General features: G+C 30.3%; 4 protein-coding genes across 5 annotated transcripts; 1 reads left to right on the plus strand and 3 right to left on the minus strand.

The window, feature by feature from the left end:
• Positions 1-2,971: 2,971 nt before the first annotated feature.
• LOC145190494 (small ribosomal subunit protein uS15) lies at positions 2,972-5,722 on the minus strand. The gene is made up of 6 exons (XM_080067374.2): positions 5,590-5,722; positions 5,196-5,244; positions 4,229-4,307; positions 3,961-4,130; positions 3,175-3,275; positions 2,972-3,052 (listed from the first exon to the last, which is right to left on the minus strand). The coding sequence occupies exons 1-6, from the start codon at positions 5,610-5,612 to the stop codon at positions 3,019-3,021; spliced, it is 456 nt and encodes a 151-aa protein (XP_079923500.1). The 5' UTR covers positions 5,613-5,722; the 3' UTR covers positions 2,972-3,018.
• An 83-nt stretch (positions 5,723-5,805) lies between these two features.
• On the plus strand, positions 5,806-11,088 carry LOC145190492 (proteasome subunit alpha type-2-like). The gene is made up of 8 exons (XM_080067372.2): positions 5,806-6,023; positions 6,723-6,799; positions 6,995-7,068; positions 9,903-9,961; positions 10,170-10,292; positions 10,392-10,547; positions 10,657-10,714; positions 10,803-11,088. Exons 1-8 carry the CDS (start codon positions 5,983-5,985, stop codon positions 10,920-10,922), a joined length of 708 nt encoding a protein of 235 aa, XP_079923498.2. The 5' UTR covers positions 5,806-5,982; the 3' UTR covers positions 10,923-11,088.
• On the minus strand, positions 11,070-12,424 carry LOC145190493 (uncharacterized). Of its 2 annotated transcripts, none has more exons than XM_080067373.2 (3): positions 12,285-12,424; positions 11,871-11,959; positions 11,070-11,744 (listed from the first exon to the last, which is right to left on the minus strand). In XM_080067373.2, exons 1-3 carry the CDS (start codon positions 12,308-12,310, stop codon positions 11,290-11,292), a joined length of 570 nt encoding a protein of 189 aa, XP_079923499.2. In that variant the 5' UTR covers positions 12,311-12,424; the 3' UTR covers positions 11,070-11,289. The 2 variants fall into 2 exon arrangements, with proteins under 2 accessions (XP_079923499.2, XP_089946176.1); XM_090090050.1 differs by lacking the exon at positions 12,285-12,424 and adding an exon at positions 12,120-12,208.
• A 2,677-nt stretch (positions 12,425-15,101) lies between these two features.
• Positions 15,102-17,907, minus strand: LOC145183251 (E3 SUMO-protein ligase ZBED1-like). Its single transcript, XM_080058610.2, has one exon. It carries the CDS (start codon positions 17,162-17,164, stop codon positions 15,311-15,313), a length of 1,854 nt encoding a protein of 617 aa, XP_079914736.2. The 5' UTR covers positions 17,165-17,907; the 3' UTR covers positions 15,102-15,310.
• Between the last annotated feature and the right edge of the window lie 6,694 nt (positions 17,908-24,601).

Consider the following 24,601-nt stretch of genomic DNA (forward strand, 5'->3'; position numbering starts at 1 on the left):
TTTTGTAGCTACCTAAAACACAATGGTTTCATGTCCAGGGAACTACCCCATCTACTATATTGCTGTAGACTTTAAGTTTGTGAATATTATAGAATTTTCTATTTTTATGTTTAACACCAGAAATATACACAGTTAAGGATAAATAACTTATACATAAAGTGAATTTGAATCCAATAAAGAAAATAATAATTTGTCGCAGTTTTAAAGAATTTAGCAAAAAGTATTTAGTATTAACATAATATGATTTACAAGCCATATATAAACTAAATTTTATTTGATAAAAACAAATGGATTGTTATAAGCTTTTTATGACAAATGAAATAATATATGAAACATGAAAAATGAAAATATAAAATATCTGGCCGCATTTTGCAAGATAATTATAAATTTGAATAACTTTATTAAAAGTTTTGCTTTATGAAATGAATTATAAAGAAGCCTTTTAGAAAATACACCTGAAAAATAATGCATAGTGGAATATATATTATGGAGCTTATAGAGTAGTCGAGACAAAAAATGGCGACATATCGGAAAAAATACTAAAAAAATGCCCAAAATTAAGGCTGAACTATAAATATTATAAAAAATTAAGGCTGAAGTAAGGCTGAATTATAAAAAACAAAGGTGAATGGAGCACAAAGAAATTAAATGAATCTCGACAAAAAATTTGATTCAGCTTTTTTATGTTTCGCGATACTTTTTTTAGTCATTTTTAAATTATCCCTAGAGGTCTATTTTATCATTGACGGGCTTTGTTTACACGAAAAAAGTTCCCAAATTTACAAATGCTTATCTTTAAAAAATGATGAAAATCTGATCGTGCCGACAACTAATTTCCTTTACCTTTGTTTAACTTATTTAGTAATTTGTCAACACGTGAAGTAGTTACTTTATCTTGAATCGTCTTATAAATAAAATGATATAAAAGTTTAAATCATATGATCAGAGTTTATGTTTAAAACTGTGGGCAGCCATTTTAATAGATTTTTTTATTGACGGGTGAAAATTAAGAGTTACCAACAAAATATTAAGAGTAAGTAAAGAATAGGGAAAACCATTAACATTTGCATTTTAATCAAGCTTAATCAAGTAGGTGTTTCCAAGGTAAATGAAATTTCAATCATTACTTTTGTTACTTTTTACATAATCAAACAGCAATCTAGCAACGAAATATTTTTGAAAATGGTAGCAGCACACAAAAACAAAAAAAAAACAAAAAAAAAAAACGTTTCAAACCAACATGTCAGGTGTCCAATTAATATCCAAATCTTCGAAATCTCAGAAAAAAAAAAGAAAAAAAAAAAGCTAAGTTACAAATAAGATGCTTTTATTTTTGGTAGATTTCTGAATACTAGAATGCTCTAAAGACTAAAATTATTTGATAGTAAAAACCAAAAATTTTAGCGAGAATTCTTGTCTATTGTTATTTTTCCAATAAAGACAATATTTCTCGGTGGAAAAAAAAATAATTTAATGTTTTTTTCAAATTCGCTCTTTTTGAAGTTAATAACTTGGAAAGATAGATTTCGAAGAGACTTGCATGTCAATGTCCTAAGACTTGCAGAAACTACGGTTGCCAACTTCGGATTAAAAAAATTCCGAACACATTTTATATTGCATTTTTAGAATAAACTGCTGTTTTACGGCTAAATTTCGCAATGTTAATCAAATTAAAATTATAAAAAGTAATAAATCTGTTTTTTGCACTACAAAAAAACGTAAATGTTTATTGGATTTCTAACAATTACAGGGTTTGGTTAGAAAAAGCGGTGCCAATTTGTTTCCATTGTAATCATACAGATTACAATGGAAATAAATTGGCACCGCTTTTCTCTGCTACTTCCTTCGAAATCTTTTATCTATGTACACCTAAATGAACTGTTATACTTCTTGCTCAATTGTACTTGTTATTTGATTAGGTACAGCTGTTGTATTACTCTTTTTGGTCACAGTTAGTTTTTGTTCATAATAGCCCACAATTAGTGTATGGCGTTGTTTCATCTTTCTTAGTGGAGTTCACACTACTTAATGTTACAGAAAGTTTGCAGTTTTTCAAATGTCTGTTCTTGTTTATTTTACACATACTTTGAAATCCACCTTCTAGTTCACTTAACTTTGAATTTGGTCTAATGTTCTTTAATGTTGTTAATTTCAATTATCAACGAAAAAGTCAGGTACTTAGATTGTTTTTTATTTGGGGTAGGGGGGAGGGGATTTGTTACTTTAAAGCCCCCCCCCCCCCCATTTCTCTTTGTTGGGAACTTGGTACCACCCTCAAACGAGATCAAAAAAATTTAGATTCGTCTCTAAGATAGAGTAGAAAATAGTTGCAAAAAGGACTGCTGCTACTTTCAACTCTGTAAAAATGCACTCCACAATGCACTAAATGTATAAGGCTAAATAGTTCTTAAGCACTTCCCTTGTTTTTTTCTTTGGTTAAAATCGTGCAATTACATGCCGTTTCTATCTGATCTTTTTTAGGTTTAAAATGGCTTAATGCTAATTAAATACATTTAAGTGAGAGTACAGGAGATTTATGAAAACGTTTTAAAAATTATAAAAAAGTTGATTATTCAAGATCATCTCTTTAGTTACATGTCGCAAGTGAAAATTTAGGACAACCTTCTTTAGGCTCCTTGAGATAACCCAAATAAGTTTTACACTTCCATTTAAGGAATCATCTTCCCTGTTTTGTAAAAGAATTTTAAAATCTTTATAAATGTTAAATATTGTTAATTTAGAAATAATTTCATTGTTTTACACTGATTATGACTGTTTTTACTTAGTTTTTTGAGCTCATAACATTTGTTCTTATAAGAGGTCTCCTATTTTATACATTTTATACCGTTGCATTTTGTAATTAAATGCACACAGATTACACCAAATAAAGTAATTTGAAAATTAAAATAAACAGAGATAAAATTTTCTTGTGATTAAGGATTTCAGTGAATAGTTAAAAAATAAAACAGACTATTGTTTTATATAATATTACTCCGGTTTCAAATTACATCCAAGACTTTAAGCCACCAAAGCTGAAGCAGTTGAAGATTCACTAAAATTTTATGACAATACAAAATTAAACACTTAAATTGTGGATTTATATGAAACAGATTAGAAAATCTTATATAATGTAAATAAATGTAATGAGTAAATAAGTAAAAAGCAAACACTTACTATTTCCAATTAGGGGGCAAAACTCTTTTGGTTTTGTAATATCTTGCAAGACGATGAATTCTGGCCTCAATCAAAATAAGGCGAAATTTGGAATCACAATCCTATAAAGAAAGTTTGCTTTTACATTCATTTTGCAGAGATACTTGTTAAATAAGTCAGAATGAATTTTAGAAATAAGACTTTTTGGTAGAAACAATTTTACAAACTATTTTAAATTTAATTGTTTTAAACCTACATCTATTAAGTTGTGTCTATAAAAATGTCAAGAAAATGTACTTTCATGGTAGTTCTTCAGCGCTGTTTAACTAAATTACCTGATGTCACTCAAATTAATTGTAAGATAACATGAAGCCTAGGTTATTCTAAAATAATTTGAGAAGATGCGGGGCTTCACTGAATATTTTAACCAATTTCATGTGTCAATTTTGCTTGATTATAAACAGGGAGACAAAAAAAATTGCTGTAAATAAAGTGCAAAAAAAGAGAGAAAACGTTCTTATTGCTAAACTACAAATAGAAATGTGGTACTTTAATGCCATATTTTGATGTCCTGTTTTTGGATATTTTAACCATGATTCTTATCTGTTGTTGATTATAGATTTTGTTGTATAGATAAGCTTACTATAAAATATTCCACCAGCTAAAACTTAACACCAAATAATATTTTAAATCTTATAGAGTAAGCAAACAGTATTTATCATACAAACTAACATATTAACTGAGTAAGTTTTTGTTTAAAATAAAAAAAACTATATAAACTTGACTGAAAACTTATACTCAACCTACTTTTCTATTCCTCTCTAAATGTTTACGAACTGACACAGCCTTCTTGATTAAGCAGTGTAAGTCCTCTGGTAGAGTTGGAGCCAAACCCTTAGCTTTTAAAATTCTAAGAATTTTATTTCCAGTAACATATCTCACTTGAGCAACACCATGAGAGTCTCGAAGAATGACACCTACAAATCAATATGATTAGAAAAACAAGAAAACAGACCAATTTAGGAATTAGATTTAAATCATCTAATACAAAGAGTGCAAATCTCAACATATTTACCAATTTGAGATGGAGTCAGACCTTTCTTTGCAAGTTTGTAAATTTGATCTTTAACATCTTCTGATGTCAATTTTAACCACTAAGAACAGGGACATTTACAATATAAATTTAATTAACAATATAAATGGTTAGACAAGTATAAAACAAAATGTTTTAACATTCAAATATTTAACAAATTTAACTATGGACAAAATAATATTTTCCTTTTTCTGAAGTTAAACATATCTACAGGTGCATGTTCAACATGTAAAGGAAAAACTACCACCTATTATAGAACTAATACATCACAATAAAGATTATCTAATTTGTTATCTGAACACTAACCCTTTTCTAAATAAATATTATGGATCTATAACATCTTTTACATGTAAAAAAAAAAAAGTGCAGAAAAGTTTTCTGAAACAGTAAAAAATGCAGCGCTAATTAAAAGAAACTAACACATGAAAAACTTTTATTTGTAAACAAAAAAAATTTGAATAGAAAAAGTTAACATCAGTTTATTGTATTGATTTAAATTTTATTTTTAAACCAATTCTTTAAATCAAATATTAAGTTGAATCACATGGATGAGAACTTTGAATCATTTATAGTGTTAAATCTGTTTATAAACCTATTAACTGAAATAGTTAATTTTTAACTATCATTCTTATCTTCAAGCTTGCTTACCACATCTTGCTAAGAAAACTCAATAATAAAAATGATTTAAAAACATAGTTAACAATAGTGAGAAGCATAATGTAAAGTAAAAAAATTGTTGACAATTTAAGAATAAATTGGGGAAAGAATTACGGTACATGATGTTCAAGAATTTTTAGGTTTGTAATTCACAACATATTTAAGCAATAAGACAAGTTCATATCAGGTTGAGTAGGAGCTGAAATAACAATAACAAAATTTTTCAAAAAATACCATGAATATTAGAACAAGATCAAATACTGATATACAACTGTATTATTAACTGACATACCGTTGGTACACTCCTCCTGTATGGCAAGGCAGAGCCGGAGATACCTTTTCTGAAACAAAAGTCATTTGTGGATTTTCAAATCAATAATATGTTCAAGTTTAGAATTGGATATGTTTAAGTTGCAATGTGAAATTTTAAAGTTATGAACTAAATTCTCTTTAATAAATGGATAAGTTTTAAAAACTAAAAAATTATCATGAAAAAAATTTAATTTTTTGGCGAATTAAATAACACTTTTATTTAAGCGTTGTGGTAATACTATCTGTTTTTTAAATTCAAGTAAAATTTTCAAGATTAAATGTTTTAGACAAATAGAAATAGAATAACGTTCATATTAAACTTGAAGCGAAATGTTAAAAAGTCAGTAGCCATATTTTGTAACGCTAATGCATACCCCTTAGCGTGCATACGACCCATCTTGGCGGATTGATATATTAGAAAGAACAGTCCATGTGAGGGAAACACATAACATTATTACGTGGTCACATACAAACCAAATATATGAAAAAACGATGATTTTAGATTATGTTTAGTTTTAAGTTAGGCCGTGAGTATATTACTAGACCCAGGGGTTTTCTTTGACTTTCTTATCCAATTTTATTTTATAATTGAGTCACACAATTTTAGACAGAAATGATTGGGAAGTAAGGACTATTTTGCTGACTAATCATTAAACGAGCTGTTCGCAACACAAGATGCTTAATAGAACTGAGAGTTGATGACCACTTTCAGTAATCTATAAACCAGCTTCACCTTTATTAAATTCATACTAAATTAAGTTGCAACTATGCAGTCGGAAAGATACAGTTTTAGTTTAACGACTTTTAGGTAATGTGGAAACTTTTTAAGTATGGATTCTTGACGTTAAAAGTCGTGTTAAATGCTTGTTTTTGTTCATTGCTCTTCTCTTTTAGATCCTTTATCATTTGCAATGAGCTTTTATTAAGATTTAATTATTTCGAAAAACACCATTAATCAAAATATAAGTTTTTTCTTTCAAACCATGCATCAATTTTGTTTTGTTTTTATATTATTATTATTATTTTATTTATTTTTTGCATTATCAGTAAATAGTGTGTATCGTTTGCATAATTAGTTAATGCATGTTAACATAATATTTATTATTGATACAAATTATTACCAAGTTCTATGAAAAAATAATATTCATTAATGATTTAGGTGACATAAAATTAGCATCTTTTATTTAAAAAGTTGTAGTGATTCAATGTTATAATCTAAATGCTTTACTAAATTGAGCAGTAGTTATTTTTATTAAAGTTTGTTGTCTTTATTGTTATCATTTGAAGATACTTTTATTTAATAACTATTTTCTCAAACTTGTGTAGACACTCAGTTTAAAGCAGTGTATCTATTCTCAACAAAGACTTAAAAATATTAACAAATTTTTCAACAAAATTTGATATATTTTTATTTTAACTAAGTTGTTATCAAAATAATTTCTCCATAATAATTTTTAAAATCACCTTTGTTCTACTCTTAGTAATATTTAAATTGTTATTTTTTTAGCCCATCTGGAAAATTAGTTCAAATTGAATATGCATTAGCTGCAGTTGCTGCTGGGGGTCCATCTGTTGGGATAAAAGGTAAAAAAAAATGTTTTATTTCTTAACAGTTATAAAAGTTAAAGTTATAAAAGTTTTACAGCTCAACAGTTAAATTTAATTTTATATGTAAATAAATTTCTACTTAATTTTAATATACATTTTAAAATAAGCTGTTTATGTTTTGTGTTTATCTTCCAATTTCATTTTTTTTTCTCTCTCTCTATTTACTTTAAGCTGTAAATGGAGTGGTCATTGCAGCTGAAAAGAAGCAGAAGTCTATTTTATTTGATGAGAAAACTATTTCCAAAGTTAGTTTTTATCAGTTTATTGTATATTTTTCTATAAGTTGAGTGTGTTATGTGTATCTTATGCAAATTTTAATGCGTTTTTTTGTGTGTAACAAATATTCTGCAGTTTCACTGTCTTTAGGACTGCATAGTTACAATAAATTAATCTTTTCATTTATGAAATGTTTGTTAAATAAAGTATATATAACTTGAATTATAAGTTAGTTATCTTGTTATACAATTTTTGTGATTGTTGAAGTATTATCTAAGGAGTTTAAAATTCAGAGGAATAAATACTGAATAAACTATAGTTATTATAGTTACTTGCAAAGCTATGTGTACATATCAAGTATGATCAGTTTATATAATTATTTTGCAGTTTTTGGAAGCTTTTTTTACTGAAATGCTATCTCAGAAGTGAAGTCTAAATTATGGTGTTCTTATTTGCAATTTTGACCTGTTAAGGATTGCAGGAAAGAGGCATATTTTAAAAGCTGATGTTATTTTCAGAATTCCGAATTTAGATTTCAGCATTACTATGTATAAGGTGTTGTATCCAATTTTGTGAATGAAATCCATATGTAATTTCCCAGTTTTTAGATGAAAAGCTAGGAAGAGATTAGTTTCATTTTTGTGTAATGATAAAAATTTTCACTGCCAACTACTGCCAATTTATTTCTTGTATATGACTTTTATGAAAAGCTAAATAAGACTACAAGGTGTGGCAGCAATTCGCAAACTAATTTTTGGCTAGGTATTCTGATGTAAATAATATACTTCCGCAATTTTTTTTTTTTTTTTTTTTATTAATGTTAAATGAACATCTTAGATTTGAATAAAATTGTGTATAAAAAATGCATAAGTTTTATAATGGAAGCCAAAAGAACTGAAGTTTTAAATCTGATTCACACGGGTTTGCCTGCACATGAAGTGAATCGAATTTACGGAGTGTCTAAAACTACATTTTTCAAAATGAAAAAATGTAACAGTGCTGAGAGAGCCCAAGTTCCCTCTCCAGTGAACAAAAAAGTTGATAAAAAGTTCACAGAAAAGCTTAAAAAAGCATGTTGAAAAGAATTCTACTATGTCCATTAAAAAGACAGCAAAACTTTTCAATGTTGATGAGAGGAAAGTCAGAAGGACTCTAAAAACACTTTAAAAAGTGAGTGTGGTCTGCCCTACATATCAACTTTTAACAGAAAGGCTAAAAACTTTGAGATAGAAGTGATCAAAGAAGCTTCTGAATTAGCTGAAGGCCATGCTTTATCAACAGTCAAGATTTTCTCAGATGAAAAACTATTTAGTGTTGGGTTTTGTGATCAATAGGCGTATCAGCAGATTCATAATGCAGAAGGGTTACAGAGCACCACCTGTGTGTCACACCAAACATCCTCAGTCTGTTATGATGCTAGGAATCCTTGTTTCTAATGGAGAAAAATGTCCACCAATCAATATCAAAGAGAAAGAAAAAGTTACTGATGTTTATACCAGCTTACTAAAATGTTATGTGGTCCCATGGCTATAGTGTGTGGGGTGTAGTTGAGAATAAGGGTTGCAAAAATGGTCACACAAGTGTCAATTCACTAAAGTTGACTATCACCTATGCTTGGAACTCAATGTCAAGGGACTATATAATCAGCACCTGCCAGTCCTTCTGTCCTAGTCTTGAGGCAGTGATCAAAAAAAAAAAAAGAGACCTAATTGAATCTTAAGGTGGGAAAAGCATTTATCTTCAACTTTTTTTATTATTATTATTCCATGATCATAATTTTTTAGTGCTTTATAAATTTATTTTGAAAAATGTTCTAGAAAGTTTGCAAATCACTGCTGCACCCTGTATATATATATAAACATACATAAGTCCCTGTATATATATTGCAAATCACTGCTGCACCCTGTATGTATATGTATGTATGTATGTATGTATGTATGTATGTATGTATGTATGTATGTATGTATGTATGTATGTATGTATGTATGTAATGTATGTATGTATAGCTGTATATGAGCTAAAGCTTTAACTTAATATCAACTAGGAAATGTGAATGAGAGGGTTTTTTTTATTAACCTTTTAAAATCAAAGTAGTTAATGACAAGAAACTGACAAAACACACACAATTTTTTGTGAAGCATACATGAAAATGTTAGTGTGTGCTGTGCTTCAGTTAACTAAGTTTAAAAGTCAGGTTGGTTAAAGACAATTATTTTTGTAATTGTTTCAGAAATTTTTTGCCTTTATCTCTGCAGCAAAAATGAAAACCTTGAAAAAAATGGATAATACAATATTACATATTCCCATTATACAACATCAAGATAATTAGCGCAAAAGGGTACACCAGTGCAAAACAAAGTCATTATTAAAGTTCTATCTAAACTTTAGTTTTATTTATAGATAAACCTTCTAAGTTTGAATAATCTTTATTTAATACAGAAAGTTGAAAAATTGAGTAACTATTTAAGACACAAAAAGAAATCTGTTTGTAAAGATTTTATTATTTGACTATTATTCCACTTTTAACTTAACTCTGAAATTCTATATTTGTAATGTATGGTTGATCTTTTAAAAGAGCAAGTATAAGGATAAAGGTATCTAGTAAGTTTTGTTACAAGTTATTTAGTAAGTTTTCTCATGAAGTTATTTCATGAATTTCAGTTTAGCATGAAATTTCTTGTTTCTAAGAATCGTTAGATTTTTACTAAAAAAAAATTTTCCTTGCTATTTTGATACATGAACTATTTTAACTCTTTGCATTGTTTTTAAAAATTTTTTTATGTTGTGAAAAAAAGTAATTTGATGTAAATTGAACTTATTTTAGTTTTTTGTTTTATTTAATTGATTACAAAAAATTTTTTAGATAGAAATGGTAACAAATCATATAGGTATTGTTTATAGTGGTATGGGTCCTGACTTTAGGTTAGTTTTAATTTTTATTGGTTTAACATTTATTTTTAAATACTAAACATTTCTGTTTAAATATTTATTAAAACTTCCTTTTGATTTTTCATAAATTTTTTTTATTTTTTTAAATTCTTATTCAAAATATAAATATTTATTGTACATGTAAATAAATATTCAAAAAAACAGATAAATGTAAGTTCCTAAATATTTTATGTTATATTAGGTTACTTGTATCAGAAGCACGTCGAATTAGTGTAAATTATAAACTTCAGTATGGTGAGCCTATCCCTACAACACAATTAGTACATAAAATTGCCAATGTTATGCAAGAGTATACACAATCTGGGTATGAAAATTGTTGATGTATTTTTATGTAGTAATTGTAAACTGGTTTGATCAAAATTAACCTGCAAGTTAATAAAATCTGAGCTTTTACTTTAAATAGTGGTGTCCGACCTTTTGGAGTATCTCTTTTAATATGCGGTTGGGATGATGACATCCCATCTCTTTACCAATGTGACCCATCTGGTGCTTATTTTGCATGGAAAGCAACAGCTGTTGGTAAAAATTTTGTAAATGGAAAAACTTTTCTTGAAAAAAGGTTGGTACTTTTGCAGTTGCTTTAATTTTAAGAATTCAATAGTTAAATATTTTAAAAAATGATTAGTGCAGTAAATAAAAATGATGAATTAAGTATTTATGTTTTGCAGATATAATGATTCAATGGAGCTGGAAGATGCAATTCATACAGCTATACTGACACTAAAAGTATTTAACTTAAAAAGTTTTCACTACTTTTTTAAAGGATATTGATTTGTTAAAGGATATTCTTCTGATTTGATATCTTGATTTTTAGGAAAGTTTTGAAGGTCAAATGACTGAAGACAATATTGAAGTAGGAGTGTGCAATAAAGATGGTTTCCGTAAATTAACTCCAATAGAGGTTAAAGACTATTTAGCATCAATTCTTACGTAACAATGCTATATATATTCGAATTTAAGGCACATATAAAGAGAAGTTGTTCAATTATTTACTACAAAGTTACATTTGAATGTAATACAGTCTGTATTTTTCGTCTGTTTTATGCCATGAGACGTGATATTGTATAGATGAAAGCGCTTAAGTATTTGTGTTACTTGCATTGATGTATTGAATGTTTATATCAATCCCAATACAAATATTTAAAAAAATTAGGTGAATTTTAATATTTACATTTGAGTAATTTGCACTAGTTTACAAACCTGGCTAGCAAAAGCATGGATTTAAAATTCCAGCTTTACTGAAAATAAAAAAGCTTTCTAGTTAATAAAGAAACAAGTAAAAACTGAACATTTGATCGTTTTCATCTGAACGGACAGCAAGCTGGATGGCATGATAAAGTGCATTGTGTCATGCATTCTTCTGGACACATTGGTGCTGGAGGGGGAGCAGCAGGAGGACCTGGTAATCCTGGAACACCTGGGGCTCCGGGAGCTCCTGGGGCTCCAGGTGGACCTGGGTTTCCTGGTTTCCCAGGCGGACCAGCCAACCCTGGCGTTCCAGGCGGACCAGCAGGTGCTCCAGGAGGTCCCGGAGGTCCCGGTAAACCTGGTACTCCTGGTGCACCAGGAGCACCCATGGGGCCTGTGGGCCCCTGCGGCCCCATCTTTCCGGTTATACCCGGTGGACCAGGAGGTCCGGCTGGAGGAGCTGGAGGTAAAAGAAGAATTATACAGCACGCAGGGGGGCATCCCTCTGTACAAAATGCAGGTGAGCATCTCTCGTTGCAACCAAGCAACTGACGTCTATATGCAGGGCCTAAATAAAGTAATTGTGCTTTAAACTAAATCATGACATTACGAAATGTTTTATCTATCTTTCATGATACTAATAATAATGCCTAATGCTAATTCGTAATAAGTCTTAACTTAATTGCTAAGTTACCTGTCATTTTTCTATGTTTTTCAATATAGTCGGTAAGCAACGACGCTTCTAACAGTATGAGGCTATGCAGTAGAAATATGCAAAGCATTCTAGAATAAAAGTTTACTAATAATTATAATTTTATTAATATGCTTAATCTTCATTCTAAGTAAAATGTGTATCGAGAAAAATTTATATTCTTACTATAAACAAAATTCTCCTAAACGAATTAAATTAACATAAATAAAAATATAAGATGTGTTGTGTCACCGGTTTTTTTCTGTACAATACTTTTTATTCTGAATTTAGAATTATAGCAGATTTGCTTCTCACTGCATTAACTTAGCGCTAGTTTTTTATTCTTTAGAAACGTGAGACATAAGTACTGTAAGCTATTTTCTATTAACTATTTGTATTTCAATAATCCTTGTTTACCTTAAAATTACTCCTTGATTCTTCATATTAATGTGAGTAATTTTCTTTGATGATTATATGAACTGCAATAATTCACCCAGCTGATATCAAGCATGCTATCTTCAAATGATTTCGGCATTGTTAGAACTTAACTGACGTTAGTGAAGAGCACGCACGCTTCAGCTATTCAACACGTAATTAGTTGGTGAATACTGCAAATAAAGATTTACTTGTTTGCTTTAAAAAATAGGAAAAAAGTTCCCCCTTAAAAGTTTTTCAAAGAAAATTGTTTATCCTTTGATTGGTTTAGCAATCCGTGCTAATTCAAGAATAAAGATTTTTTGAAAAAATGAAAACAAATCTCTGCTCATTCTTGCCTTGTTTGAAATCAGCATAGTAGAATAGCTTCCGCATGATTGCTTTTTATTTTCAACGCCTGTTTGTGGCTTTCTATAATTTAAAGAAATAATGAGACGTCTAATATGAAATTCATGATTGAAATTATTACCGCTGCTACGAGCCTTCAAATTATCTGGTGAAACTAGATGGTATTGTCAAATTTAGAAAATAGAGATACGCTAGTTAAAATGGAAAAATACTGTTCAGTTCTGAGACTTGAAAGCTTGCATTATGAATAATCTTCATCGAGTAGTTGCTTTTTTCGAAAAGGTTGAGTGATAAATTTTTCGTTACAAAATTTTCCGCTAATAAAATGATAAAGCTAATTAAAAAAAGAATTAAAACTGAGGGGAGTAGGTTAAAGAAAAGAGAATTTTTTATATCTAAATGTCGGATGATAACTGGATTATAAAGTCAACTAGAGAAAAGGTCTGAGGTTTAGAAACGCTCTCAGCTGAACTCGCAACACCCAACAACAAAATATCAAGTTTCCTCCATTATCGATTTTAACTCGATACTTCTCTACAAGTTTTTTAACTTTATCATCTACGCTCAAAACATCAATCTGTGCTAGATCGGGGCTGAGGTGTGACTGAAAATTTGGTTTCTGAATATCTTGAGACGATCAACCAAAATTCATTTTTAGGAGAATCTCTTAAAATAAGCTTGACAAGGTAGAATGGATTTCACATCGGCTGCAAATACTGATTTAAAATCCGTCATGATTGGCTTTCGATAACAACCAGTTGATTCTTTAAATACATAGACGTAGTGTTGCCAGCCGTCCTTGCCTTTATACGGGTCTGGCATAAGATTACAAAAGAATGCGCTTAATAACTTTATTTTGTTTATCACAATAATAAATAAAAAAATCTTTTATTTTATAGAATATCTGTATTTTGTTTCTATCAAATATTTTTAAAAGTTGTTATTTTTTTATATATTTTTAAAATAATTTTACATTTTATTACAGATTGTACATTATTATTATATTTATTTATTTATTTAGTTTTATTGATTTTATTTATATTGAAGTTTTAAATAAAATCAATAAAATGAAATTTAAAAAAATAAGTACAATAATAAAGTACAATCTGTAATAAAATGTGACAGCTGTAGAAAAAAACTTTGTTGTGCGTCCATTCCGAAATTTTATTTTAATTTTTTGCAAATGGCATAAAGAAATGAACTAAATGAGCTCTAGATTCAAGATTTTAGAGCTCACTAAATTCATTTCTTTATGTCGTTTGCAAGAAATTAAAATAAAATTTCGGAATGGACGCACAACAAAATTTTTTTCTACAGCTGTCACGTTTTAATAAGTGCGTATAAAAAAAATATACTGGAGAAATTTTATTCATTTTAAGTCAAAGTTACGTAAGATCCAAACTCTTGTTCGGATCTTTCCTAATTTTGACTTTCAAACGAATAACATTTTTTTAAGACGATAATTCGCTGACTTTTTTTTCCCGTAAACTTTGGGAAGTTCACGGGAACTTTGGGCACTTCCCGTGAACTTTGGGAAGTCAGACGAGAAAACTTTGGTTTTTGCGCTAATGCAATTTTTCATCTACCGGAACAAATATGTTCCTGCGGCTTTTCTTTGATCTTAATGAAATATCGTAAAGTTTCGGGGGGTTAATTAAAGGCTACGCCAAAATTTAGTTAATTAAATTGTCAGTGCTATTCAGAAGCAATATGACAAACGAAAAGGATAATTTAGAGTATGCTTTTAAAATAGTTTGTGATTTATTTTTTATTAAGTCTTTAAAGGATTACCAAAAAGAAGCTTTAATAGCTCTCAGCAATGGCATAGATTGTTTTGTTTGCCAACCAACAGGCTGTGAAAAACATTAATTTGAAAGTACAAAATACGGGTTTACAAAATATATTCGACGTATATTTATATTTGGCAAAATGGTTGATAATTGGTTGAAAATAGTTGATTTTTAAAACGTTTATTACCCCCGTCCTTAAACCTGCGAAACGTAATTATATTTCGCTATTCATTTTTTTAAATAACCAAAGTTTTCTCGTCTGACTTCCCAAAGTTCACGGGAAAAAAAAGTCAGACGAATTATCGTCTATATTTTTTTAAAAAAATGATGATAATTGGACGCACAAATTTTTAAAATGTCGTCCGTCCTATTTTCTTTTCAAACCAACTGATATTTATAACTACTTTATTAACTGGTATGGCATGTACTTATCGAAAATCGACTCAATCGGTAAAATTGACTCAGTAGGTAAAGACTTATCAGTAGACCGAGTTATGTTAGAGGGTTATTGTGAATGTACTTTTATAATACCGTTTGCTTCTATTTCAATAACTTTCTTCAACTCTCTTTAAAATGTTACATTCACCTTCCAGATTACAAAAGAAAAGTTCCTGCTTGCATTAATATTTCTTTGCAAATTTGTAGGGCTGGTACTGATTAATTTTTTTTTGTTCGATTAATCGTCTAAAATTTTAATCGATTAATTTCGATTAATTCTGAAGTCGACAGAATAACCTGCTTTTCACCACTGGTGAGGTGAAGTTGTTATCGGTAAACGTTAACTAACTACAGTATTCACAAACGTTAACAAACAAGACACTTAATGCCTGCTATACTGTATTCAGTTTAATTGACAAGTACAAGTAGGCATCACTTTAGCCAGTCACGTAAACAAACGAGGACGTTAACGTTTTCTGGAAGTAGACAAGATCGCAGTTTGTTGACAATGTACCCTGACGAACTAAACAGTCTTTCACAAGGAACAGAAGTGGCAGGTACACACAGAATTGTCTGCACAAAACTGCTCAGGTTAGGGTAACGATGCCTGTTCAGTTGCCACCACATGGGGGGATTCTCAGTTTCTGGAATTACACCTTCTTCTTGATATCGTGTAAGCTCAGCCAGTGAGCCATGTACTGTTTGTGATTCATCTGATGAGGATTGCGATTCCGAGTCGTTGACCAACAGAGTAAGTTTCAGTTTCTTACGCACAGGTTCTGATGCCTCGCCAGTGCTGGTAGTAGTTTCACGTTCAGCTCTCTGTCTTTGGTTACAGTACACCCGAAATGCATTAGAAAGTATTGTCCAAACTGCTTCACGTTTCTCTCTTGAGAGACAGCCGAGTTTCTTGTAACGTGGGTCTAATGCCACAGCCATTTGCAACGTTGGCGATGCATCAATGTTTTCAATGCGACCTGAGAAGTCATTTAGTGTTGCAGATTTGAAACGTGCTATATACCCTGGATCGTCATCATTAACCCGCAGAAGTCTGCGCAAAAAAGCTTCAAACGGAAGTACAGCCGAACATGTAGCATACTGTTCACTGCCAATATACTCAGTAGCATCTGCAAGTGGACCCAATACCGAGACAAATTTTGACATTTTCTCCCAGTCCAACTCCCTTAGTTTATCTCCAGTGTAATTCTCGGGATGGTCAATATGATACTGCTTAATTGCATCTTTCACTTCCAGCAATCTGGCTAACATTAGGTAGGTACTGTTCCACCGCGTAGCTACATCCTGCTGCAATTTGTGAAACTTCACATCGTCAGACCTGTTAGAGGTACTGGCTAGGCTGGCCTTTAGCTCTGATGTATTCCTTGAACTGCGCTTAAAATGTCCAACTAGGTGTCGACATTTAGCCAGAATAGGAGATGAATCAGCTGCTTTCAAACCTGCTAGTATGCTCAGTTGAAGACAGTGTGCAATACACGGTATATGGCTGTAATCCGTCCGTCCTATAGCAGCAACCATATTTCGTGCACTGTCCGTTACGAGACAGCTAATTTTTTCAGCAATGTTCCACGTTGCGGCAAACTCTTCATAGAAACTGGCAACATTATCAGCAGTGTGCCTTTCTTCAACATTTATGCAAGCTAAAGCGACAGACGTCAGTTTCCACTCAGAATCAATCCAATGACCTGTTATCCCACAGTACGATTCATTGTTGGTGGAGGTCCAAAAGTCAGTAGTTAGAGCAATACTATGAATGCATTCTAGAGCTTTCTTGTGCTCATTCAACTTCTCATTGTACATCTCTCCAATGACAGTGTCGATTGTACGGCGACTGGGCAAAGTATAAGTCTGGTTTTGAAGGGCAATACGAAGCACCGCCTCTAGTCCAGCATCTTCTACAATTGCTGTTGGACGTCCAGAACTGGCAATCCAATGAGCTATTGCCACCTTCAGGTCGGCTGAGACCTTTTCACTGACAGGCTTGTTTGACTGACACGTAAATAAATTGGTGATTGATTTTATCTGAGGGGTCATCTTACGTTCACTGTCGACAACCTGTTGATATTTCAGAGGATGCTTGTGCTGAAGGTGATAAGTCAGCGATGTGTTTGAGCCACGGAAAGCAAACTGTTTATTGCAGTGAACGCAGTATATTTTGTCACCTTCGTCTACTTTACCATCAGCATTCAACTTGAAAACAAAATGCTTGCTTAACTTTCCAGTTAAATGTTTGACAGAAACGTTGCTTTCATTAGTTGCCGCAGCCATATTTGCAAAACAAACTTTGTTTACTTTAGAAACGGATATAGAAATGTAAGATAATGTTCCCAGGTCAGTAAGTATTTTAAAATATGACAAAATTTTTAGTCGAGATTTTCAAGATACGCGCTTTCAAAATTAATTTTATATTTATCGAATTCTATTGGAAAATTCTAAATTTAATACTCTTTTTCGTCATGGCTAATGACTTTGAAACAATTGATTTTGAAAAGTTGCGTTTAGACGTTTTTAAAACTTTTAAAACTGAAAATAACTTCTTTGCGAATGATTTATATGAAAACGATTTATTTCTTTTATAAACTTTTATGCTTAACATTTATCAAATTAACAGATATCAAAATATATTGTTCATGCTAAAATTTAAATTAGGCCAAGTACCATACCACTTCACAAATAATTTCTTTATAAATAACGTTAATAGATATAATATAAGAGAAACAGGTAATCTTGAGTTTATTATAATTGAAGAATATTAAAGTTAACTTTAATATTCGAGTAGTTTTAATACAACTAGTTGTACTTAATATATAATATATTACCTATATTGAACATAATATATATTATTCACTTGTAAGGGCTTCGTGATAAGATCAGTACGATCTTCTTGAAGTCCTGTCTGTACTATTTTAATTATAATTATAATCTCGTTTATATATTTTGACTAAGGAAACTTGTAAATATTACTATTATAAATTACGAAACTTGTAAATATATATATGTACGGCAAAAAAAAAAAATAAGTAACGGAAAACTGGCAAAAATTAGTCGAAATATTACTGATTAAAGAAATTTTAATCGATTAAATAAATTAGCGATTAATCGATTAATTAATCGTTAATTTCCGCAGCCCTACAAATTTGTTATTTAAACGTGGTGAGAAAATATGCACGAAGAGTAAGCAGATTATTTTTTTTAAGAACTAAATTGTGGTTAAAAACTCAAATAAAATTACTTTTAAAAAAAAACAATTAGTATAAATTTTGCTCAAAGAGAAGTTTTATCTGCTTACTAATTTAACAAATAGCATCTTGACTTTTCCTCCTTAAAGAAAGTTTGTCCTCACCTTAAAACTTACTGACTCTAGTTAGATAAACTGCTATGAGTTAGATAAATTGCTATGAGTTAGATAAACTGCTAGTTAGATATACTGTTGTTAGATTAACACTAATTAAATAAAATAATAAAAACAAATAAACATAATGAACTAAATATAAAAACTGGACTGTGGTTACTGTACAGCATCTAGTTAGAGCTACTTTTAAAGAGCTTAAAAGCTATGTTTAGTATGTACAAAAAGTTGGATGTTATATATAGAAACGCAGAAGCTTTCTCGCCATAAACTTGAGTACTTACAGTACTAGTGTTGTTGTATCATGGTTTTTTACTAAAACATCTTTATTGGTTCAGAAACTGTGACTATTTTAGTGTAATCTCATTAATTAGGGATTTCCTGTTACAGAAAACGATGATTACTAGAATTAGACAAACAAGATTAAATTGGTGTAAGGAGAGTATTGCTTGGTCTACGGAAAAGTGGAAACAAGTAGCTTTTTAATGACTCAAATTTAAAGTAATGCACAGGAATGTTCTTGTTAAAAGATTTAAATCTGAAAAAGTATAATCATTTTTTCATACCAAAGTTTACAGGGTGACAGTAATTGTTAGTATTTGGGGCTGCTTTGATTTTAATGGAGTAGGTTTATGTGATATCTATAAATGTCGAATAAACCAATATAGAGAGACTTGAGAACTCCGTGGTTCCATTAGTAGACATGTTGATTAGTAGTGTGAGGGCGGCGGATTTTCTTAATAATTTTTTTTATATTTTATGTTAATGGATGATGATTATTAAATGTGGCTGTGGTGGTTGGTTCTGTGTAAGTGTAATGGTAGCGCAAATATAGAGAGTGATAGAATGTGAGGTAGGACTGTTAGTGTGTAACGCAGATGTGGTAAAAGCGCGATAGGAGCATCAGACTTTTTTAATAAAAATTGTTTACTCAAATAAAGCAATAATAAAAATATTTATAATGATAATATTGCCTTACTTAAAATGAAAGCAAAAGTAAAAATACTTACGACTGATTTTTCTTCTCTTACTTATTTTTCTTAATCAATATTCTCAATTATTTCTCAACAATATATATATTCTCTTAATATCAACTCATACAAATAACAATACATTAATACTTATAACAACGCAAATTGAAAACTACTCAAATACATTTCCTTACCAAATCCTTCTCATAAGTTCCTCTTTAAATTGTCCATAAATTCTTTTCATTAAATTCTCTTTAAAATCTTCAAAAATCCTTTTCTCATAAATCCTCTTAAAATCTCTTAAAACTTTTTCTTTCTCTTAAAATCCTTTTTTAAAACTCTCTTTAAAACACTTCGTCAAAATTTTCCCGAAAACATCTCTCCAAAGAGAGAGCTCAAGAAAATCTACTAAAATCTCTCTCAAAAAAAATCTCAATGAAAAATCTCAAAAAAATCTCCATAAAATCTCCAAAAGATTTTCTCAACCGCTCCTTTTCTATCTGTCCGCAGGTGTTATTTTAAATCATCGTCCAGACAATAGATTTCTTTTTTTTCTTCAAGTTCGTTCAGTACTTTATTTTCAACTGCTGAGTCATGGTATTCTTTAAAACAAGTTTTACTGGTTTTCTTTTTATTAGTCTTTATATCAGAGTGGCTACAGAACTTTCTAGAACTTTACTAATTAAAATCATATCATTGTGTTTCAAGTCGTGTTTGCGAAACAGTTTTAATCATTTATGGTGTGACTTATTCATTTTTCATGTTATTAGACATGTGTGTCCACCTGGTGTTTTTTTGGTTGACTTACTCTTTTCCTCGTTCGAATGTAGCGTGTTTGAGTCGGGTAAAACTTAAAGATAATGTTTACAATTTTCTTCATCTTCCCTCCTCACAGTAGGCATGTGGATTGATCGCAGCAAACGATAGTAGTTTAAACAAAATGTGGCTTCTGCCCACATAGTTCGCATTCAATGCTTGTGTGAAAGAAAATGAAACAACTTTAATGCCCTGGGTTCGATCACTATATTTAAATAGAATCAAATCTATTTGGACTTGAGAGGAAAATAGTTAGTTAAAGTCTGAATAAATAGCCTAAAACAAGAATTTGATACCATTTGGAGAAAAGTCCAACCTAAAGTGGCAACAATCTTCTTAAGTCAATGCAAAAGAAATACATAACTTGTAAAAAAAACCACGTTGGAGATATTTTAAAATAGAACTATTTTGATGTTTATTGTTACGTTAATTTTGATGTTTACGTCAATTTTTTGTCTCGTTACGTCAATTTTGATTAACCCTTTTTTTTAAAATTGATTTACCGTATTTTTTTTCTTTTAATTAGGGTCATTCCACGCCAAGTGGTCCAGAGGTCCCCGCACTACCATCTCCGATTTTAATAAAATTTTGACAGTATGTTGTTAAACATGTTTCATGAACATTGCCAAAATTTCAGATCAAAATAATTATTATTTCGGATTTTGTGGTACTTTTTGTAAAGCTTACCCAAACTTCAATATCTGTCAGTAGCTAAAATTCGTATATTTGGGGTCCTATATTTTTGCAATGAAAGGGTAATATATCTTAAAAACGTGGTTTCTTAGTAAACCGAAGGTGCAGATCACAAATAATTTGTTACAAGTTTCATATTATGTCTATATTTTAGTCTATGGTTCGCCAAATATCGTCACAAACGCAACACTATAAATATTTTTTATTTATTTGTAGGGTCATATCTCTAAAACTAAAAGTTTTTGAATATTGCTATTTTGTCAAAAGGTTCTACATACTGTCATAATGATATGGATTAAAAATTTGCTATTTTAAAAATTTCTCTGCTGAGTTATTCTGAATGCAATATGGCGAAAAAAGTGAAAAACCCTAAAATAACGTGTGTTTGAACCCCTAAAACATGATGTGGGCAAATTTTTTTTGTTTTTTTTAATTGTATTATTGGAAAGACCTTGTTTCAAAGTTTTAGAAACAATAAAAACTGTCTTGGAGAGATTTTTCTTATGAACGAAAAAAACTTGGTCATTATATAAATTTTTTGAATTTTACAATTTCGTCCTAAACATAAAGATTTATCATACTGCATCAAAATCAAAGCTTATTGTGCCAAAAATCAAAGTATTTTAATGTTCAAAAAATATTTTTTAACATTTGCTTGAGTTATTTCTAGGGATTTTCGGGTCTGGGTATCTGGTTTTTTTCGGACACGGCGAGTCTGTGGCTGAATACCCGGTCTAAGACTCGGCGAGTCTCGTGATTTGAATGCCTAGACTTGTTTCAGACGCATCAGGGTGTTTTTTGAATCCATGACCTCTCTAGTCATCTTTTTGTGATGCATAATAGCATGCTTAGATAATGCTGTAGTTATATTATTGCTAGGGCAACCCAACTGTCAATTACAAAATAGTTGGGTAAATCTAATCCAGAAAGAGGCAAAATACAAATTATACTATTTTCTAATGTATTTTAAAACAATTTTGTATCATTTAAGAAACTCTTCAAGGTATTGGAAGTGTGCACTTTAAGAAAATATTAATATGGAACATGAGTTGACAATACGCTAAAGCCTATTAAATTAAATGTTGAAGCTTTTAGTAGAAACGCTTCTAATCTTGCAACATCCCAATTAGCAATTGATTTTATGTTAAGAAAATTTAAAGAATCTAGTGGTACTTTAAGTAGAGAGCTTTTAATGACAATAAAAACTAGAATATATAGCCATTAAATTCAAGATTTAGAAGAGCTATTTTAATCTCTTGAAAATGGTACTACGCCAAGGAAAAGAAAAAAACTTACAACAGATTTATTGAAGAGATTATCTTATTATCTATAAAATACTACGGATAAATGCATGTTATTGGCAATTTAAAATACTAGAGAAGTTGAGGCAACTGACTATGGGCACCAACCAAAAAGGGGCGCTTGTTTTTTTGTTATATATGTATTTTTCTAAATTTTATTACGAAATTTTAGGCGACGATTATTCATATGCCTAAGAGCACCATCAATCCAACACATCACAAATGCGGTCCTGGTTATAGATGAAAAATCTAGTTTAACAATACAGCTTTTACAACACATTTTCTGCAACAAAAAACTAAAAACAAATATTATTATGTTAACATATTGTTTCTTATCTACAAAAAAAAATTTGTGATAGAAAAAATTCAGTTGTACGAAACTATAATCAACTTGATTCCAAATTACATATTTAAAATAGCTTCAAATTTGGAATTAATGTCTGAAACAACAATTGACAGTAAATTGTAATATCGACCTGTTGCAGAACTGATTGGATTTGGAATGACTGCAATAACATGCTGCTCAGGAACCCAACAATTGTCCTTGGTGCTAGGCCAGTAAAATGACTGAGCCATACCATGAGGATGCATAAAATCAATGAAAACATCTTCCTGTTCTTCTGAAATTTCACAAACATGTCCAATCCACCAATGTGCATCATAAATACATGCAACAAAATTTCCAGGACTAAGATCAGACAGTAAAACTAATTTGGTTGAGTTGTTGTTGTAACTCTCATTAACGTTTGCAATAAAAGATGTATTGTCATTTGAAATACGACTGACACAAACCTGATTTTCATTTACAGGTACAAATTTATGATTATCGCGAGTACCTGCAACTGTGTTTCCAGTACTAAATCATTTCTCTTGATTGTCTTTAATATTGTCTACTTCATCACTATCAACATAAATAAATGAAATACCCGTGATACTTTCCTTGCAAAAATCATATAAATTTAAGGGCGTTAAAATTTGATTATCAATTGGGCGTTGAAGACTGGCACATGCTGCTAAACGCTTCACAGTTCCTCCAATTCCATCACAGGGAGTATTTCCATGACTAGTTGCAAAGAAATTCCATTCTGCTCTAATACCATAGTCAGTGTAATGGTGACATAAATCCATAAAATTTTTGAAGTTTTTGTACTGTGCAGCTGAACCGTCACTGAAATAATGAATAAGTTCAAAAGATAAAAATGTTTTAAGTTCAGTTAATAATTTACTAAGAAATACATGAACAGAAATAGTATCGTGATGCATGCAATTACTGATAACACAATAACATTTATTTTTAAGTATGTCATTAAGTTTGTAGTAAACAACAAAAGGATGCAAAGTTGTTTGGCTGTTTTCCCAGTAAAACCCTTGAACAGCATCTTGCACAACAAATGAATAGTTTTCAGAAAAATCCATCAAAATGATCAACTCATTTGATTTCAGTTCATTTTTCAATAATCGCAAATAGTTGTTTTGGTTTTAGGCAATAAAATGATGCTTAGATAAAATAGATACTTTTGAAATTAAATCATCTATGAAGTCGTCTACTGGTAATTGCAAAGATTCTAAAGTTTCACGATCTACTTTTATCCATTGCTTGAATGTTATAGTTTCATCAGATTCAAAGTCTTTAAATTGCTCTTCAAAGATAAGCCTTTAACATTTCATTCCCTGGACATTTATTGCAACGATGAAGCATACATTCTTTAGATTCAATATCACAAACTATTTTTTATTAGACATTTATAGTCTACCGTAACTGGGCTACTTGCAAGCATTAATTTTATATTCTGGTGAATAGTACATACACAAATACGATGGGTACCTGAAGATCTAACAGTTATACACTATTTTGGACGTAACTTGCAGAATTTAGAAAATCCGACTTCAGCTCCATTTTCTTTTTTATACTCCAAAAAAAGTTCTTTTAAATTAAGTAACAGTAATTTTTTTTGCATATGCACTTTTTTTGCACCAATGCCTACAGATACAAAATCCTTTTTCCCTGGACATGTTCTGCTAAAAGCTTCGTGTTCATAAAATTTCAAAATTTTTTCTTTAACATGTTCTGGCAATTTCTTTGCTCCATTTCTTTCTGGAAGTGCTAAGATTCCACTTTTTGTTTTTAACTTTTTTGCTGCTTTAGCCATTCTGTCTGATACTTTAAACTCACTACATATTTTTATTCTTGACCAACTGTTTGGTATAAGAGTTAAAACTTGAACTTTTTCACGGGGATTACTGATTGTAGATATTTTATCTTTCAATTCTAATATCAAATCTGACCAGTCAATGCAACTCTCACACTCTACACTTGCACTGCTTAGTGGTAGGACACTATTATTGGGTGATAAACCACTAACAACAACTATTTTTTCTGCAACTGCTATTTGCACTTTCGAAATTTTGCTTTTTACATAACTAGCATGATCTCTCTTACTAACACGTTTTCCTAAAGGTGAAATTCCAAGCTCAGAAAGGCTAGTATTAATAGTGTCAGTTGAACAAAATATATCATCTATGTCATCAATATCGTCATATTTTTCACTTGAAGAGCTTGTGGTTGAATATGCTT

Source organism: Hydra viridissima, unplaced genomic scaffold (genome assembly GCF_058129835.1).
Source record: "Hydra viridissima isolate aposymbiotic clone 2 unplaced genomic scaffold, HvirCarnegie_v1 scaffold_6, whole genome shotgun sequence".
Lineage (NCBI taxonomy): Eukaryota > Metazoa > Cnidaria > Hydrozoa > Anthoathecata > Hydridae > Hydra > Hydra viridissima.